The 19,404-nt window shown below is 49.1% G+C and overlaps 1 protein-coding gene across 1 annotated transcript in view; it reads left to right on the top strand.

Moving 5' to 3' along the window:
* The window catches only part of COG5 (component of oligomeric golgi complex 5), a 285,065-nt gene extending 265,877 nt beyond the window's left edge, over nt 1-19,188 (top strand). The window contains exons 19-22 of the mRNA XM_034666445.1: nt 2,344-2,420; nt 10,915-11,041; nt 11,519-11,598; nt 18,857-19,188. Of these exons, the coding sequence (XP_034522336.1) occupies nt 2,344-2,420; nt 10,915-11,041; nt 11,519-11,598; nt 18,857-18,971 (399 nt within the window). The 3' untranslated portion in view covers nt 18,972-19,188. The remainder of the gene's footprint in view (nt 1-2,343; nt 2,421-10,914; nt 11,042-11,518; nt 11,599-18,856) is intronic.
* Nucleotides 19,189-19,404: the final 216 nt, after the last annotated feature.

Genomic DNA, 19,404 nt, shown 5'->3' on the forward strand with positions numbered 1-19,404 from the left:
AAATATTTCATGAAGGGACACCTGTGTGGCTCAGTTGGTTACGCATCTGCCTTTGGCTCAGGTCATGATCCCAGGGTCCTGGGATCAAGTCCCGCATCGGGTGCCCTGCTCAGCTGGGAGCCTGCTTCTCCTTCTGCCTGCCACTCCCCCTGCTTGTGCTCTCTCTCTCTCTCTCTGTCAAATGAATAAACAAAATCTTAAAAAAAATATATTTCATGAAAAACACCTTATGTAATTTCAGTGTATAAAAAACCATAACACACACACACATACACAGACACACACACATGATTGGAATTACCAAATCAGGAATACATGATAATAACATTTTTACTTTGTGCTCAGTGTAAAATAAATGCCACATTCCAGCAACTCCATCAAGTGAAGAAACTAAACAGGTCCCGAGGACCCACTGTCTTGATTTGAGAACATTGGCTCTGTTTTGCTTTGTTGGCAAGAATCCTGACTTCCTTGCCTCTGATTTTTCTCTTCTTATTTACTTTTTTTCTAATTTAGAGAGTTTTCTAACTATGTTAAGGTTTCCCTCTAGGACATAGAAGACATACTCTCTGTCTTCTATGTTAAGAGACAAAGTCACCAGTTCCACCTAGAAATTCCACCAGTTACCCTAAAGACCATCTCAAGGAAGTTCCCTGCCAGTTCCCCCGTGACAGTCAGCTCATATACTTGATAGCACACTTGTAATTTTGCTTAATAATAATCAGGTGTGGGGGCGCCTGGGTGGCACAGCGGTTAAGCGTCTGCCTTCGGCTCAGGGCGTGATCCCGGCATTATGGGATTGAGCCCCACATCAGGCTCCTCCGCTACGAGCCTGCTTCTTCCTCTCCCGCTTCCCCCTGCTTGTGTTCCCTCTCTCGCTGGCTGTCTCTATCTCTGTTGAATAAATAAATAAAATCTTTAAAAAAAAAATCAGTTGTGGGGGTGCCTGGGCTGTTCAGTGTCTGCCCTCGGCTCAGGTCATGATCCTGGGATCCTAGGAGGGAGCCCTGCTTCCTGCTCAGCAGGAAGTCTCCTTCTTCCTCTCACTATATCTGTCTCTCTCTCTCAAATAGATATATAAAATCTTTAAAAAATAATAACAGTAATCAGGCATCTGCATACATGTATGTATATGTATATTTGTGTGTATAGACACACCCTTTTTGATTTTGTTCATATAATAATTATATTGTTTAAATAAATAGATACCCCCTTCTTCACTAACTTTGAAAAAGCTCCTTAAAGGCAAAACAGTCTGAGTAATTTATCTTCTCATACCCATGTGTAACTAACTCGGTTCTGGCAATTAATAGGGAGTCTGAAATGTTTGTCAAATGAGTGATTGTTTAGGTCTCCACGGTTTTCCAGGAGCAGGAGATTTGAGCAGTATTTTAGAAGGATGACCAACAAGACAGAAGCCGTACTCTCCATTCCTTTGTTTTTCTTGAAGAAAGATGCTTCACTATTTCTTTCAGCTATTTTCTAAGCTATTCTGTACCAGGGTACTGTTGATAGCAAGAGCGGGAAAATGGCTTGTCATCTGAACCCCACGACTGCAAAAACTTTGCACTTGCTAGATTAAGAACAGTGAGCTTAAAACTCCATTAAAGACAAGTAAAATTTCCAGCCAAAGAAGGCGAATAAAGAGCAGTGAAACCAACAGTTCTTGAGTCAGGAGGCAAATTAATTTGCTGATAATGTAAAAGGGGGAAAGTTTAAAAAATACTGCTAATAATTGCCAACATTGAACAAGTACTTGCTGGATGCCACGCACACATTGCTTTTTGGAAGTATCTATTTGAGTTCTATAATTCTGTGAGCTAGCATCTTATCCATTTAACAGACGAGGGGCCTGGCACTTAGAAGTAAAGTCCGAGGCCACACAGCTAGTCGATGTAGACTTGGCGTTGTGACGCAGGTGTGCTGCCTCCAGAGTCCATGCTTCTAATCACTCGGGTCAGCTTGATAAGAGTTGTCATTATTTATACTTAATATAAAAAGGCTTGTGATGCCAACTTCAAGTATAGGCACACAGTTTTAAAAACCTTCCCTTCTCCAATTTTTCAGTGGAAAAAAGATCTAAATTTCCTCCTTTTACATAACCAAAAAATGTTTCTCTGTGTTCTTGAAGGAATGGTCTCATGTTATGCTCCTTTAGTAAATAAATGCAAAAGTCATCTAAGTTCGTGCCTTTTATTAAATTTAATTGACTTTCAAAACTTGCCTCACAGTCCAGATAAAATTAAGTTTACGACAAACTGCAACTTTCTGTGATCCAGGCGTGGCCCCAGTTCAACATAGGATTCTGACATTAACACTTTGGAGTATCTTTTAATGTTTCAGATGGAGTTGGCTGTGGGTCCATTCTGCAGAAGAGTATCGGATTTAGGAAAGTCCTATCGAATGCTAAGGTCATTCAGGTGAGACGTAGTTCTATTGCTGTTGATATATCCATATCCTATTAGCCGATAAATCCTTTCCCACTGTTCATGTTGAGCTATATGAAATTGCCAATATTCGACCATTTTGTGACCTACAGCAATGGCAATTTCATATGGTTCATCTTAAAAGATATTATTCAAACCAGAAACCCATACAGAATTATGTGCATTGATGTGTGTGTGTGTGTGTGTGTGTGTGTGTGTGTGTGTGTGTGATTTTTTAGTTAAAATTCACAAGACTGAGGGGCGCCTGGGTGGCACAGTCGTTAAGCGTCTGCCTTCGGCTCAGGGCGTGATCCCGGCGTTATGGGATCGAGCCCCACGTCAGGCTCCTCCGCTGTGAGCCTGCTTCTTCCTCTCCCACTCCCCCTGCTTGTGTTCCCTCTCTCGCTGGCTGTCTATCTCTGTCAAATAAATAAATAAATAAATCTTTAAAAAAAAAATTCACAAGACTGAGCTGATAAATTTCATTATGCTCTTTTTTAAGGGGGATTTTTTTTTTTTACTCTCCATTCTTACAAAAATATATTGAGTAGTCAGTCATTCGAGGCAGTTTGCAATTATAGAGACATCTTTTTTCTGAAATTTTCATTTGCGTATTTATCATTTTCAATCTAACCTACCTCTAAAAATGTCAGAGGTTACATTCCATAGCAAAACTGTTGAATAGAATCTTAAAAGAATTGAGTTTAGTGGTGAAAAGTAGGGAATGACTAGAAATGGTGCACATAATTTAAGATAAAATTGGCTAATGCAGTTGGACACAAAATTTGGGATTGAACTTCCTACAGACCAGTGCAAAAAGAAAAACAGTACGTTAATTCAGATTTATACCTAAGAATATACCAATGTATGGGAAAATCCTTTTCCGTGCTGAATGCTTAGATAGGCCTCCTCCCAATTTAGATTGTAAGGAACACTGAATAACTTAACAACCGTGGCCGTTTATTCAATAAGCCAGAACTTTCCAAACTTTGCCACATGGTGGCATACATAGAAAATGTATACATACAGAAAGATGACCAACCCTGAGGGCTGAGGGGACCAAGCATGATACTTAAACCCATTTTGCAACCACAGCATTCCTGTTGGGAAACCTTGATGTAATTGTCCATAACATCTAAGAGCATAATGGTGTTTGAATGTTTCTTTATAAAGGTAAGAGATTCCAGGCATGCAGTTTTCTAAAAACTGACTCAGAACTAGAAACTAGAGCAATCAATAAGAACCATGTCCTTTGAATGACTGCTTCACTGTCTTATGTCATTCAAGCTTTTGATAGTAGAAAATTCAGGTGTAATGTCACTTAAAACGTAAGAATCCAAGGTTGTTGACTGAAAGGAAAGCCCTGTACTTTCTCTTGCCTACTTGTAATTGGCAAAGATTTCTTTTTAATGCCAAAACAAGAGCCTGAATTATTTTTCTCAAATGCCCATCTGTACAGAGTTGGGTTTTAAAAAGAACTGAAAGTTGGTTCACATGTGTTTTCAGCTAATGTCTTTGGATCAGCTCAGACCTTTTAAAAAGTATTTAGCTGTTTTATTGAAGTGCTAGGGTTTGGCATTACCCAACATGGACAGGTAGAATGGTTAAGAGGTACTGAGATCACTGATCCACCAGTCACCTGGCTGTGAAAATAACCATGAAAATAACCCCAGTAAGACTCTGGTAAAGTCACTTAACTGAGTAATAGGGTAACCCAGCAATCTCAGTTGGGTGATAAGATGCTGAGTTAACAGAATCAGCCAGAATACTGGAGGTTATTAACCAACTAGCTTTTGAAAAAGGTGTGGGAAAGCTGTGATTTGGGATTTGCCATATTAAGTTTAGGCTGCTATTTTTGATAGCCCTGGCTCCCATGTTCCGTTGTTTATTGCACGTGTATGAATTAAAATAGTGCTTACCTTTCTGTGTGCTGAGGCAAGATGGCTGTCATCCCCATGCTTTTAAAGTTATGTCCCGGTGTGGGAGACAGGTTCTGGTGGTTTTGCGCGAGACCAGTTCTATTGTAAGTCATGTAAGGTGGGAGTCTGCCGCCAGCCCTCTCGGTCCTCTTATGAGAAGAGTCGTCTCTGACAGAGCATTTGAAGTTCCAGTGGTGACACCTTCTAGTACCTGTGTATGGATTCAGAAATTAATGATCAATCAATGTAAAATTAAAAACACTTATGCTATATGTAGCCATTCACAACTTACATGCTGGTTAGTGTCTAAAAACATGAAAAATAACTTTGTAATGCATCATGAAATGCATCTACTGAACAGTAGATATATGATCGCTACTCTTTTTAAGACAATAAGTGTATGTGTGGAGAGAAAAACTCAAGAAGGATAAACATCACAATTTGGGGATAGTAGGATTGTCACTAGTGATTTTCCCTTTAGAGGTTTTCTGTAGTTTTCATGGTTTTTGCCTTGATTGTTGTATATTTGCAGTTAGAAAAGCCAGGAAATATATTTTAAAGTCCCTCTTGTAGTGTTATTCCCATTTAAAAATAACAAGCTGAAAAATAATATAAAATATTCTAAAACATTATGTAATGGGGGGGTGAGAAAAGTAGACAGGCAAGCAACCAAAACCCAGCAGGCTGGCCTGAGTCTGGCTTAGAGGCAGCGGCTGCAGGAAAGGGCAGCAGGCCCGTGCAGGGGCCTCTTTGCAAGGGACAGGGACAGCCCCAGCGGAGACCCTCCAGTCCAGACCCAGACACATGGGCCTCTGCAGGCGTGCCTTCCCCGTCACGCAGCCGTCTGCTGCAGGGTGCTTTCTTCTTGACGGTGATGTTAGTGGACTGTGGGGTGAAGCCAGCCAGCGGCTTGCGCGCATTTACATTTTACTGTCTCCATTAGTGCTTCTCAGGCAGCAGGAACTGTTTTCTTCCCCAGGACAGAGTGTGGCCTCAGAAAGCTGCTGACATTAGGGATTTGCCTTTGGGTGAGCTGTATTTCTGTACGAGACACACGTTCGGAACTGCAGGGCCCCATCCTTGTCTATCCCTCTGCGGCATGGCCTTGTCCCTGAAGTGGGGTTTGCTAGGGTGGTTACCCCAGCTCCACCTGGCCAGGGGCCTGAAAGCTCCGACTTGACATTCTGAGTGCAGATCGTTGTGAGACAAGGGACAGAAAAGGGACCTCATGCTTTTACCAGCACAGGGACACAGACCTGCCTTCGGGCAGGCCCCAACACCTTTGCCCCAGAGGGCACAGCTTTTTCCCTGAATTACGCCCGCAGCATGCTCTGCTGGGAGCTTGCTTAGGTTTAATGAAAGCCATCGGGGGACACGGGGCTGCTCTGGGGGACCTGCTGGTGCGAGGGGCGGTAGAAGGAAAGCGTCAGTAACCAGGCGTGCAGTACTCCTGTCAGCTGGTTTTAATGGTAGGCGTGGGGAGGGTGTTCGTGTCTCTGGTGTGAGCTGCCTGAGACGCCGCCGCTCCCTGGCATGTTTGTGGAAGGAGGGGCGGCCATCTCTGCAGCTTCCAGCTTGAGCACCAGGACCCCCCAATGTGTGCCAGCCTGTCTGTGTACTTGTGAACCCATCCCTGGGAAGAACTATGTCCCCAAGGTTTCTGGGTTCTCTATTCCAAGTTTCAGATTTCAGCCCTGTAGCCAGAAGGCGGCCCCACCGTGGGCTGGTTTGGTGTGTTGTTTGCCGATACTCAGGCAGTGCCAGGAGCACCCGGCGAGCGGGGAGGGCCTTGCCTTCATTCTAGCGGTCACTCTCGGGTCGTTCACTGGGTGCTCAGCCTGTGCTAAGTGTGTTCTTGAAACTTTACTGTTTCACCTTCACCACGACACTTCCGAGGCCCGAGTGACCCCCAGGAGGCACCGATGCTGAGGGGGTCCCTTGACAGGGCTGCATGTCTGAGTTATGTGGGAATTCCAGAGCTGCCTTCCAAACCCAGGGCTGCCTGATCCCAAGGCCCGTGCTTGTAACCACTGCACCCCAGCGCTTATTCCAGAAGTTCCCGTTCGTTTTCATTCTGTTTCTAGAATAGCACCTGAATGCTCATCTAAGTCATCCAGGAGAAAGTCAGTGTGAAGAGAATCTGAAAGCCCACCGTAGTGGTGAGCTCTTGCTATGCAGTGCCGCCTCTCACCGCCGTCTGCTGCATATGGGCTTCCGGGGGGCCTCAGGAGTGTTGAGCCACATGGACACTCTTTTATCTAGAGGACATCTGCCTGAAGCCTTGCCTCCTTTCCCACCTGCTCTGCTGGGCTTGGTGACATCTAGACCCTAAGAAAGGAACATGCGGCTTCTCTTACCTCTTTACTTGGAGCCCTGACTCACGTACCACTTCCTGCTTTGTTCCCCCCGGGACCCACATGGCCCCTTCTGCCACACTGTCCGGGTCCCCGTTCTGCAGGCCTCCAGCCTTCCCTTCCCCTCTCCAGAAGGGAGACCCTCGTATGTCCTGTGCAGGGGGGGACTTTGTTCCCCTCCCCCACCACTCATGTCTCCTGGTTCCAGATCTCCGTGCACATTCCTGGTGGCCTCGCCACCCTCCCAGGCCCCCCACCCAAAGGAGGTTTGGAATAGGGGGTGTGGCGAGTGGCTTGGGCCACCACCAACGGTGGATGTGGACATAGGGACACCCAGTCTTACTTTACTTCATAATTGGCCTGAACAAACGACCGACAGCCACCGATCTGTGTGTCACTTCAGTGTGGAGACCCCACTGCTGAGATGACTTCTCACGGGACCTAACAGGTGACTAGTGGAGGCCGCCTGCGGTGTTGGGTGTAGCCTTGGAAGTGCTGCTCTATTTCGAGTGCTCTCCTCTAAGAACGCTATTGCGGCATTTGGGGTGACTGTGTTTTATAACATCTTAATTAATTTCCTTTTGTTCCTTATATCACCTCAGATGGAGATTTATTTTTTAACTTGCCAGTATTTCAGATTCCACCTGGAATCAGGGAGAAGGGAAGGGCTTATGCTGGGCTCTTTCAGACTGTTAAAATGAAGTGAAATGTCTGCATTTGATGTTTACAGGTAATTATGTCAGTGACGCATGGTATGGTATCAAATCCAATTTTGCTCTCCATGGCTCTTTTGGCAGTCCTGTTAGTGGCTAGAGGAGAAGATTTGGTCTTGGCAGAAAAATAACTGCTCTGACTCAGAGCTACAAAGGGACAGGTGATGAAAAGATCCCGCTGAAAAACGAACCGGTCTTCACCAGGCCTGGTTATGAGGCACATCAGCCCGCAGCCTCGGTGCGGGTCAGCTGCTAGACTCCCTCCCTCCTGCCCTGTCCTCATTCCCTGTTTGCCTTTGTATCATTTGCAATTTGCATCAAGAATATATTAGAGGAAAATAAAAACACAGTATTCAGACCATGAGAGCGATTTAATTACTATAGGTAGCTGTGTTTGACTTGAAACTCCCTGAGGCCAAAGGTAAAAGAGAAGCTGAGTCAGCTCTGTAATCCTCATTTTCAGAAGGAGGAAAATACATGAGTTTTCAGAGAATGTTCCGTATTCCCTGTGACCGAATGCTGAAGCACCCGTATCCGGGACTTCATATGCGGAGCACAGAGAGACATGGGGGCCAAGAGTCCCGGTTGTCATCCTGTAGTAAAGGCAGAAGGGATTCCATATGGCCGCTCTTCCCGAAGACAAGGACTGTCACACAGGACTGGTCCCCAGGGTCTCCTCCTGTCGTGGACAAGGGTTCAAGATGAATCCTGCCAAATCAGATGGCGTAGGCAGGGTGAGTTTTCCGGGGGCAAGGGGAAGGCCTTTTTGGAGCAGAGAGGCGGACGGAGACATGAGGGCATGAATTCTCCGTCTCCCCACATCCCTCACAGTGGCTGTCAGCTAGGCCGGGCCTACGGGATGAGCCTGTGACCAGGGCAGGGACCCCTCCCCACTGCCTCTTCCCCTGTTGCAGCTCGAACAGGAGCAGCCTCGGCACTGGCACAGGAAGCAGCCCGCTTGGCCAGCAGCTGGACCTGCGGTTCCAGGGAGCTGTCTGGGAATGGCAGCTGCTCAGCACCCTCAGACTTCGGCTGGGGGCTGTCTGAGCTCTGCGGCTGGGACATGGGACTGGCGCAGCCTCAGCCCCACACTGGCCCGGAGTCTGCACCCAGAAGCCTTTAAGGCGGTACTGCTCATTTCCCCGCAGGATCAGAAGGTCAAGACAGGTGGAGATACTACCAAGAGAGACTGTGTGGTATGGTCGAGGTACACAGGTGACTAGAGGGCCACTTCGACCCAGAGAGAATTTGGGGTCCCTAAAGAAATAATAATTGCATGTTCTTCAAGGGGTATCCTGTAAGCATTCATTTTTCTCAGACTTTTTTCTAGGAGTTGTTTTTTGTTTGGTTGGTTGGTTTTTTTTAAAGATTTTATTTATTTATTCGACAGAGACAGAGACAGCCAGCGAGAGAGGGAACACAAGCAGGGGGAGTGGGAGAGGAAGAAGCAGGCTTCCAGCGGAGGAGCCTGATGTGGGGCTCGATCCCATAACGCCGGGATCACGCCCTGAGCCAAAGGCAGACGCTTAACCGCTGTGCCACCCAGGCGCCCCTCTCTAGGAGTTGTTGACAATGTGAAATTGTACTTCTTCCAGGGGTCTTTGTTCCCCACTCAGAGTAAGTCTTTCTGCTCTGAAAACAGGTTGAGTAGTGGCTACAGTTGATTATCCTCAAAGAGGCTGCAGGGCAGAGTTAAGAGCCAGGCTGTTTGGGTTCGAATCCTTTCTCTTATTTTTTCCAGCTTTTATTTGGTCTCTCTACCCCTCAGTTTACCAATCTGTAGGATGGGGGTAAGAGCACTACCAACCTTGTAGGGTTGTCTGCAGGACGATTACGTGTTTTAAGCAGCATCTGGCATGGTGTGCACACTGCATGTGGCACCTTGTGCTGCTGTAGTGGTTAAACTAGATGCTATCACACAGATGGAGACCGCTGACCGCGCACACGAGGACTTGCGGCGTGTCTGCCGACGACACCAAACCTCCCTCACCAACGGCTTCATACCTTCCTAGGTGCTGGACTCAGTGCCTGCAGCTCTGCTGCTGGATGACTGGGGCCTTGGGGATCTTCGAGGCGGGGGTGCCGCAGCCTCAGGGGCCTCAGGAGGTCCCTTGTCGTACCTCTCCCCCCCACCCCGCCCCGGAGGGCCTGGTGTGGAGCTTTACAGATTATTGGTGACGACCGGCACAAATGGTCTGAAATGTGTCCATGATGACTAAAGAAAAGAAATTACAGGACAATGTTATTTGATAAAATGCTTGAAATTAAAAAAATCCCTACCAGAGATAGATTTCATTTACAGAATAGTTAATCTAAAGATATTCTAAGAGGGCGCCTGGGCAGCTCAGTCAGTTAAGCATCTGTCTTTGGCTCAGATAATGATCCCAGGGTCCTGGGATCGAACCTGAGTCCGGCTGCCTGCTCAGGGGCGAGTCTGCTTCTCCCTCTCCCTCTGCGATCTCTCTCACTCCCCCTCTCTCTCAAAAAAATAAATACAAATCTTAAAAAAAAAAAAAATTCTAAGATAGGATCCAGTGAGAACCAGCTGCCTGTTGAGAGCGCTCTTGACTCCTGACATGAAACCTTACCATCTGTCTCTGGGCTGTTCAGGCCTCCTGTGTGGATGGGAGTAATGAAGATGGGGCGAAAGGAGAGCCCAGGATACAGAGCTGTTTCACACAGGCTGAATTGTTTCTGCTCCAGACGGAGCTATCGCTCTGCCATCTTTCCTCTTGAGATTCAGCCCTTATAGCTGGGCCCGTAATCACCTCCCGTCCGTCAGAGCCCGAAGGCAAGGAGAGCTCAAAGGAGGTTTCCAGTTATTCCTCCCAGCCTTTTGGCAAGGTGGTAGGTGACTGGTGGTGGGGTGTATTTGCCCGCACGTGCCTGTGACATAGACGGGGGTGACCCCCAGATGTGTAATGTATTGGAAGGGAACTCTTACAAATCTCAACGGGTTGTTCAGCAAGGTAATAATTTTGTACATACAGGACATAATTGCCCTTTGAAAGTCGTGGAGACAGTGTTCATATTTACTCTTGTCAGGTGATTTCTCAAAGAGGGATTTTATTTAAAGTGAAAGCTGGAAGTTTTGACAAGATAAGAATCTGTTAAGGTTATAACTGCCTGAAGCCTTCGCTGTTGCTTTGATTTCAGCCTGTTCATCAGACCAGCTCTAGGAGGGGGATTTGCAGAGCCCCCTTGAGGTCAAGTCAGACCCACAGGCCAGTGAGCTGGAGGTCAAAGAAGGAGGTGAAGGGCAGGTCAGCTTGCCAGAGTGTATAGGTTAGGGGATGTGTGTGCATGTGTCTGTCTGCCTGTCTTCAGGCTAAATGGGGGAGGGGGTTAAGAAATGGCCGGTTTAGGATGAATGCTGTTACTGACTTTCCCACTCTCCCGCTATGCTGCTGTATCCTACTAATGTGCTATTAAGGTTCTTCTACCAAATCGCCTCTTTCAGGATTGGACAGTGTGGGATAACCATTGCTTTTTCTTCCTTTAGACCCCTGCTCTTCCAGACAAGCGAGCACGTGGCCAGTAGCCCCGCCCTGGGGGACATTATTCCGTTCAGCATCATTATTCAGTTTCTGTTTACCAGAGCACCTGCTGAGCTGAAATCCCCTTTTCAGGTAATAAAACCAGAATCCTCCGACGAGTCCTCCCTCTTCAGTCTGTAAAGCTGGAGCCCCACTCACCGAATGGGCTCCTGGCCTTCTCTTGCCTTACTTAGTCATGGAATCTCTGCCTTGGAAGGGAATGATTCAGGAAAGAAAATCCCCACCACTCAGCCCTGACTCTCACCAGTGTAAAAATTACCCAAGGAAGCCAGAATTCACCCGTTAAGTATAATGGCACAAGTAATTGATGTTCATAAAGCTTTTTCGATAGAGACCCCATTTCCTTTGCTGACCCACCTGCAATTGGCTAATCCAAAAGGTTCCTTGGGCATTGAGAAGGTGCACGAAGCCTTGCCACCTTCCTTCAGGCAGGCGTTCGGGTAATTTCACCTTGGGAACCCTTGAGATTTCTTGTGCCAGTACGTGCTGTCCTTCCCGGGAGAATGTGGACGCACTCGGTCTTCTCTAATTGATGTTCCAACCCCGCAGAGGGCAGAATGGTCCCACGCACGCTTCTCCCAGTGGCTAGATGACCATCCATCTGAAAAGGACCGGCTCCTCCTCATCAGGTAAGGCCGCGTGCCCCTGGGACACCGTGTTCTAGCAGCCCGAGGGCGGGGGGCGGGAGGGGGGGTGCTCCGTGGAGGAGGAAGGAGCAGGGCTTGGGTCGGTGTGGACGCACGGTGGCGCCTCCTTGTGGCAGCCACCGCAGTGCGCAGGCACGTGTGTGCCGGAGGAGCCGGCAGCGGCCCCACGCCTCAGGCAGCCCTAGGAGCTGCACCCCGGGTTTGAGAACCAGGGCCGGCGACAAAGAGACTCCTTGCTGTAGGTCCCCATTTTCCGCCTTTTGTTCCTGTGTTGCAGTCACTGAATTTGCGGAGCGCAGATGTGAGCAAACTGTGAACAATACCAAAATGTGATACAGTTATTAACAGAAAACGGACGAACCCGGCGGCCGTTCAGACACCCGGGGCCTCCGGGAGCACCCCCCGCCCCAAGTCTCTGCAGGCCCACGCAGACCGGGCATCGGGCGGCCGCTTCCTTGGCCTGCTGCTCTGCAGGTGCTCTGCCCCACGTCTCCAGTGGCAGTCCGGCCACCAAGCCCAGATGTTGCTGCTTTTGCCTTCTTCGGCTGCAGCTTTAGCGTGGACTGCTGCTTCCTTCTGTGGCGGACAACGCTGTCCGACTAAAGACATTTTTATCAGTGCTCACTGTGCGCCAGGCCCCAAGAGCTTAAAGCGGACAAAGAGAGGGCGCTGATCTCCTGAGCTCTTGCCACACATCTGTCCTCTTCTTCAGTTCTCATCTCTCTGGCCCTGTTTGTTTGCTTCTTCTCGATCTAGTTTGCAGAACTGTCTTCTGTCCACTCCTCAAATGCCATCATTTCCCACAGTGTGTGCCTGGCCCTTTTTCTTTCACATTCTGTGTATACTTGGGTCCCCAGGTGAGCTCATCTAGACCTCTGACTCTGGTGACCTCTTCTGTCCCAATGGCTCTGAGGCCGGTGACTCACCTGGACTGACCAGGGCCTCGGGCCTGCAAACTGGCTGTCATCTGTCACTCAACATCCCCCACGGTTCTCAAGCCCCAAATGTTAAAAACAAATCCTTTTTCTTCTCAAATCTTCTCATTGTCCCAAACTTTCCATCTTGGTTGGGCTCTCACCATCATATATCGACCAAGCTAGAAAAACCTTTGCGACATCAGTCAAGTCCTCTGTCACCCTCATTCTCCAAATCTCAGCCAGTTGTACTTGTTAAGGAGCTCTGGAAGCTCCTCTGAGCCTTCCCCAGGGTGCTAATGCGGGCGGTGTGGGGGCCGCGGCACCGAGCATGCCTCTGCCCCAGCTCGCTGCAGAGGGATGAGCTGGGTCCCCCAGAGCCGGAGGGGCGGATGGGGCCAGCTGGGGCTCGACTGTGCTTGTGCAGGAGAGTCCTTTGTGTCCAGGCCACCCCCTCAGCCACCTCAAAATCTCCAGGGTGGGGACCTGGCGCCGGGATTTCCTAAAGCTTCCCCGGTGCTTCTGCAGCCCAGCCAGGCTGAGACTCCACCGAAGGAAGCTGGGCAGGGCCGTTGAGAAACACGAGTGGGCGGCTTCTGGGAGCGACCCTGAGCCCGCACGGTCAGTGCCCAGAGCGGGGTGAGCCACTGGCCTCCGGCACCTGGGTGGGTGAGAAGCGGCCTCTCCCGAGCCCCTGGCTTCTCTGCTTGTCTGCTGCTCTGCTCAGCTGTGAGCGTCTGGCTGAGAAAGGGGACCGGATGCCAGAGACGCCCCCCATCAGTTCTTGGGACCCGTTAGAGCTGCCCTCGGAGGGACCTTGAGGGATGGAGGAGAGGCTCGGCCCGGGACTAACTCAGAGATTTGCGGTGTCCGTGTCGTGGTGGATTTTTTTTCGTGATTCTCAAGGACTCACTTAGCTGCGGCACACTGGGTAACAGGGTCTGGGCTCAGTTAATTGAACGGGGCTCATCAGTGTCTTAGCAAGTTAGAATGAGTTCATCCACAACAGTTGTCCTGCTGTGGGCACATCGCAAATCTGTTTGCTTTTGCTTCTCTTGAAAATGTCTCCTGAGTGATTTCATCAGCAGTGCTGTTGCTGAGCCTATATTTAGCAGCTGAGAATCATGCTCAGAAATACTGTCATGCTTTTTAAATAAGGCCTGTCCATCACACACGTCTGATACCAGAACCTTCCAGCCCCGGGCAGAATGCTGAGCCCTCCCTGGGGGATTCCAAAACACTGTGCTCCTGCTACAGCCCAGGCTGTTGGCAAGGAGAGAAGCTTTGTCCTAGAGAATGTTCTTTCTTATCTATTATTGCAAAACTCATTTGGTCCCTGCGTGCTGAAGCACCGCTAGACGAACTCCTTTCCCCTGTAGATAAACCCAGGGTGAGTACTGCTCTTTAAATGTCAGTACGTTTGTTCTGACCTTTGGGGGAGACCCTGTCGTGTGCTCGTCTGTCCCCCCCAGCACAGTATGCTAAGTTGTCATAAATAGGCCAAGTCAGGAGACGCGCTGCTGCGTGAGTGGCAAACAATGATCTCTTCTGCCTGCCTCTTCCTTTTCGATACCAGATGTTTCTCTAGAGCGTGAATGGATACTAGTCACGATCATGTTAAAATCAGAGGAATCACTGACTCGTGGGCCAGATGGTGTGAGTGGGAGCGAACTGGGGGTCTTCTGCCCCCAAGAGGCAGGTGCTGCAGACGTGGGCACCCTCAGGGGCAGGGGCGGCAGCCTGGGGGAGGGCCTGGGGCTCTGTGGGTGTTGAGTGAGTTTCCAGCAAAGCTGAGGACTGATTCTTCGACTCTGCACAAGTGGGGGGTCGGCCTCGAGCTCTCCATCTGTGCTGCGGAGCAGCAGCTCTTACCGTGCCCTTCCCCTCCTCTGCTCCTCCTTAGTCTGTTGGCCCAGAACGCTTTCACAGTGTCGGAAATGTTGACGAGCCCTGGTAGCCCATCGGTACTTTTTATCTGTTCAGTGACGGGACAGTTGCCAGATGCGGCCGTGGACCCTCTGCCCTCCTGCCAGGGCCCACAGGCCAAGAACCATCCCAGCTCCTCGGCCCTTCTGCTGAGTGGCAGGATCCCCACTGGTGAGAGGAACATTTGCTCTCCCTTCCTGGTGTCCCTGTGGCACTAGATACTGCGGCCCGGGTGCCTGATGCAGGACCGAGAGCGAGGACAGAGCCCGGGGGCAGTCAGGGGCTTCCTTGCCTGTGGAGGCATGTGGTAGATGTCTACGTCATTTACAGGTTGCATACTTTAGTGCCTGACAGAAGTGAATTTTGTGTTCCATGAAAGCCTCTCCTTGGCTGGTTTATGTCACACGGAGTGGTGTTGCCATGTTACCATCAACCATTCCACTACAATTATGTGCAATTCTGGTACTACTTTTTTTTTTCCCCAGTAAGGGTAACTTTAACAATCTGCTTATTTTGATGACAAACGAGACTTGAGACTAATTGTTACGTAATGCTTGGCCTGACTTCCAAGAAAGCTCATGTTTTGCTCAAGCAAATGAAGTTATTTAATAATTGCTTGAAAATCTTGCTCTGATTTTATGTGGGAGGGTAGCTTTAATCTGTTTTTCTCCCTCTAGTTCTGATGGTGTTTTTCATGAATACCAAAAAACTAACCAAACTCCTTTCTGAACTTTCTTCTGCATATTGTGTAGTTTACATAATGTCTTGTCCTTTTGAATGCAAATGAAAAGTTGATATTTGTTCGTATTAAAGTGGAGCTAATTCGGGGCACCTGGGTGGCACAGCGGTTAAGCGTCTGCCTTCGGCTCAGGGCGTGATCCCAGTGTTCTGGGATTGAGCCCCACATCAGGCTCTTCTGCTATGAGCCTGCTTCTTCCTCTCCCACTCCCCCTGCTTGTGTTCCCTCTCTCGCTGGCTGTCTCTATCTCTGTCAAATAAAAAAAATAATAATAAATAAAAAAAATAAAGTGGAGCTAATTCATTCACTACAGAGCACTGCAGTTTCTGAGAATTTCAGTGCAGTAATTTCTTAGCCTCCTGTATAGACACCATTGTCTCAAAGATAGTCGGAGCCCTTAGGGATTTCTCTTCTGTGTATGAGTCTGCAGGGGCTACATCTTGGGAGTGGGGTGATTGCCCAGGATGCCATAGCAACTTGAAAAGTATTACTAGAAGCAGCAAGATTTTTCATAAAGAAATCACTTCATGAAGGTTCAGCTCTGACATGAACTAAGGCGTCTCACAAAACATTATTTTCTAAGGGTTAAATTCCATTCCTCGCGTCAGTGCTGCTTTTGTGGATCCTACAGGCTCGTTTCCCCTTTATTTGCTTTCTTTTGCACTCTTGTCATTACTTCTCATTACTGTTCATCTTCCTGTATTTCTATTTCATTTTAAAAAATTCACCGATCATGCATTTGTCAGGCACTCTGTCCTGGGCCTGCATAAATTAACAGAACAGCCCAGCCCTCCAAATGAAGTTACCTTCCTAAGAGGGAAGCTCCCCAGGGGCTGGGTACCTGCTGTGTAATAGGTACTTCCGTTCAGTGTACTAACCCCGCATGGGAGAAACTGAGGCCGCCTGGAAGCCTGGTGAGGAGAACAGTGTCTGAGCGCCTTAGGGGTCCGTAGATGTCCTAGAAGAGCGCAGGTGCTTTCCGGGACAGTCTGAGTTCTTGTACTCGTAATGGTATCACGTAGGTCCTCTTCCGGTTTGGCAGGGGAGCAGCCAGGCGCAGACTGGAGTGGGGATCTCACAGCTGGGGGGGTGGTTGCAGAGCCGCCGTCCCCGTCGCGCTCCCCCAGCACTGACGGACAGTCGTCCTGCTGGAGCAGAGCCTGGAGCGGCCGTCAGGAATCCCAGAACGTGGGCCGTGAGGCCACGGCTCTGATGCCCAACTCTTAGGCCTTTTCCAAAAAGGCCCGGGACTCCGAGGGGTTTCTTTTGTGCTGCCTGGAGTTGGGAGAGGCTCTGTCAAAAAGAAGGCATTAGAGCTGGCCCTTAGTAAAGCGCTCTGCAGGGAAGATGGCACGGAAGTGCCTCCCAAAAATAAGGACGAGAACGGGGAAAGACCTAGAACGATGGGGCTGGGGAGGAGCGAGAATCTGTGAGGGGAGAGAAACGGGCCTTTTCGCAGCCCTGCCTTGTTAGGCAGAGACCTCTTGGTTCAGAGTGATGCTCCCTGCTCGCGGGGCCTCTCTCCGGCGGGCCTCTGGTCGGGCTCGGGTCACAAGTGGGGGGACTGCTCTGCACGTGGGTAGGTAACACAAACGATGGAAACTAATGATTTGAAGGTCTTTAAGGCCACAGCAAACTATCTCGAACCCAGCAGCAGCGCAGGCAGGGTTCGGGGAGGTCATGATGAAGCTGGTGCTGGGTGGGTTGCGAGTGTAGACACGGCCTCGTGGGGTAGCGCGTGGGAGGCGCGGGCAGCAGACCTGCTCGCTGGGGCCGGGGCCCCGCCTCCGAGGCGGCGGCAGTGATGGGCACCGCAGGGCAGGATCAGACAGAAGCCAAGGGGAGAGGAAGGACTGGGGGGTGGAAATCTGTAAGGAAGATTAGAGGAGGACTTTAGATAGAGACTTTGGGGAGAGGATGGAGCCCTTTGTTGAAATAGGGGATGGTGGGCAGAACACTACCCTGAAGGGTTACTCCCCCTAAGTTTCTTTGCTTTTTTGATGACTTTTTTTTAAATTTTTTAAATTTTGTTTTTTTTAAAGACTTCTTATTTGAACAAGAGCGACTTGGGGGAGGGGCAGCAGAGAGAGAGGGAGAGAAGCACACTCTCCACTGAGCGCGGAGCCTGATGCAAGCAGGGCTCGATCCCACAACCAGGAGATCATAACCTGAGCCAAAATCAAGAGTCAGGCTCTTAACCAGCTGAGCCACCCAGGTGCCCCCATAGACTTTTTTTGGTGCAGGTCTAGGCTCACAGCATATTTGAGAAGGTACAGAGAGTTCCCATCCGCCCGCAGCCCCGCATATGCAGAGCCTCTCCCGTTACCAGTGTTCCCCGCAGTGGTCCCTGGTTACAGTTGATGAGCCCACCTTGCCCATCACGGCTCCCAGAGCCCCTAGTTTCCGTGGGGCTTCTCTGTCGGTGTCGTTCGTTCTCGGGGTTTGGAGTGCCCTGTTGCTGACAGGCGAGTTTGAGGGATACGTTTGAGGGGTATGTGGGAGAAGTCAGATAATGCTGCCCAGAACACAGATGGAAATGAGTCAGGAGGGAGGTCAGAGTGGACATAAGGGACCAGGAACTCCGTTCTGTGTCACAGCAGGGCCGTGAAGTGGCTGGCAGAGTGGAGGGCGCCCCAGAGCGGAGCGATAATCAATACGCCTGAACAGGGGCTCAGTATGCGCAGTGTTTGGGAGCAAAAAATCCGGTTAAGAATTACATATTAGACTTCAGACTGAGTATGTGAGCTGAGTAATGGTGTTAACTTACATCTTCGTAGAAATGCTCCAATCTAATTTCAGTGTGAAACAGGATTATGACAAAAATTTTTTTGTTATACTTGGGGAGTAAATAGACCAATATTGAAAATCTTTTAACCATTCTTTTTAGCTCCAAGTAAACATGACATAACAAGCAGATCATCTGGTTCAGAGATGAGAAAACTTTCTATGAAGCTCCAGATAGTAACTATTTTAGGCCGTGCAGGCCGCATGGCCTCCGCCTTGCTGGGCCTAGTCCGGGGCTGTCGCGGAAAAGCCGCCGCAGACGGAGCCGGACAAGCACCGCGCTGTTTGGCCTGTGGGGCTGGTTTGCTGACTTCCAGAGCGAATAAGGAACGTTGCAGTCGTAATTTTGACTGGCTGGTTAGCACATACTCCTGCCTAGATTCAGACTACCTTCTTATCACAGAATTTGCGCACACTCAGCCCCGCTGCGATGGGTTCATACTGTCCTCAAACACGGGCGTTGAGGCACTGCGCAGGGTGGGTGAGTGCGTGCGCGGCCCCATGCCACCGCGCTGCCGAGCGGGCCTTTCCGCGGTGCTGGGCTCCCCCTGGTGAGCTCTGCGGCAAAGCACAGGCGCCTGCGGCTCGTCGGAGGCCTTGAACAGGGGAGGGGAGGGGAGGGGAGGGAAACGGAGAACAATCCGAGGCCACAGCCTCCGTATGATTAGACCACGAAGTACAATGCAGACTGAACAGTGTTTATGGATTGCCACAGTAACCATGGTAACGCTACCAACAGATGTTTGAAGGCTGTCACTTTGTCACTTGTGGAACTGGACACAGCAATTCCAGAAATGGGGGCTGCTTGTATAGATTGGTACCCTCTAAGTGGTTTTATTTCCTTTATTAATTTTTTGACATTGTTTTTTGTTTTCAGGGGAGCTCTGGAAGCATATGTTCAATCAGTAAGAAGTAGAGAAGGCAAGGAATTTGCACCGGTTTATCCCATAATGGTTCAGCTGCTTCAAAAAGCTATGTCTACTCTTCAGTAACAGTGTGAAGTATTTCTTAATCTCGCTTTTGCGCAAACCCAGTTCAAGGTTGGCAGTTAACCTGAGAAACACCAACTCTAAAAAACCAGCTACCATCTACTATTTTAAGAATGTTAACTGACCTCTCTGTATTTCCTGTTGATCTTCTGCTTACCTCTTAAGCCCCTCTCCCTTAAGTAGCGTAAAATGTCGAAATAGATTCATCACTACCTTCAAACTCCGTGGACCTGATTTTTCCAGAAAGATATCCAACGCTTTTTTCTTTCAAGCTTTTTTTTTTTTTTATAACAAGACTAGCTAAAATTTCTTTCCCATTTCATAAGATTCCCCCTCTGTGTACACAGACACACCCTAAGTTCCCATTGCTTTTTAAGGGATCTGATCAAGTTATAAATACCCTGCTGCTCTCAGTTAACCTTTGTCCTCACTGGGT

This window comes from Ailuropoda melanoleuca, chromosome 1 (genome assembly GCF_002007445.2).
Source record: "Ailuropoda melanoleuca isolate Jingjing chromosome 1, ASM200744v2, whole genome shotgun sequence".
Classification (NCBI taxonomy): Eukaryota; Metazoa; Chordata; class Mammalia; order Carnivora; family Ursidae; genus Ailuropoda; species Ailuropoda melanoleuca.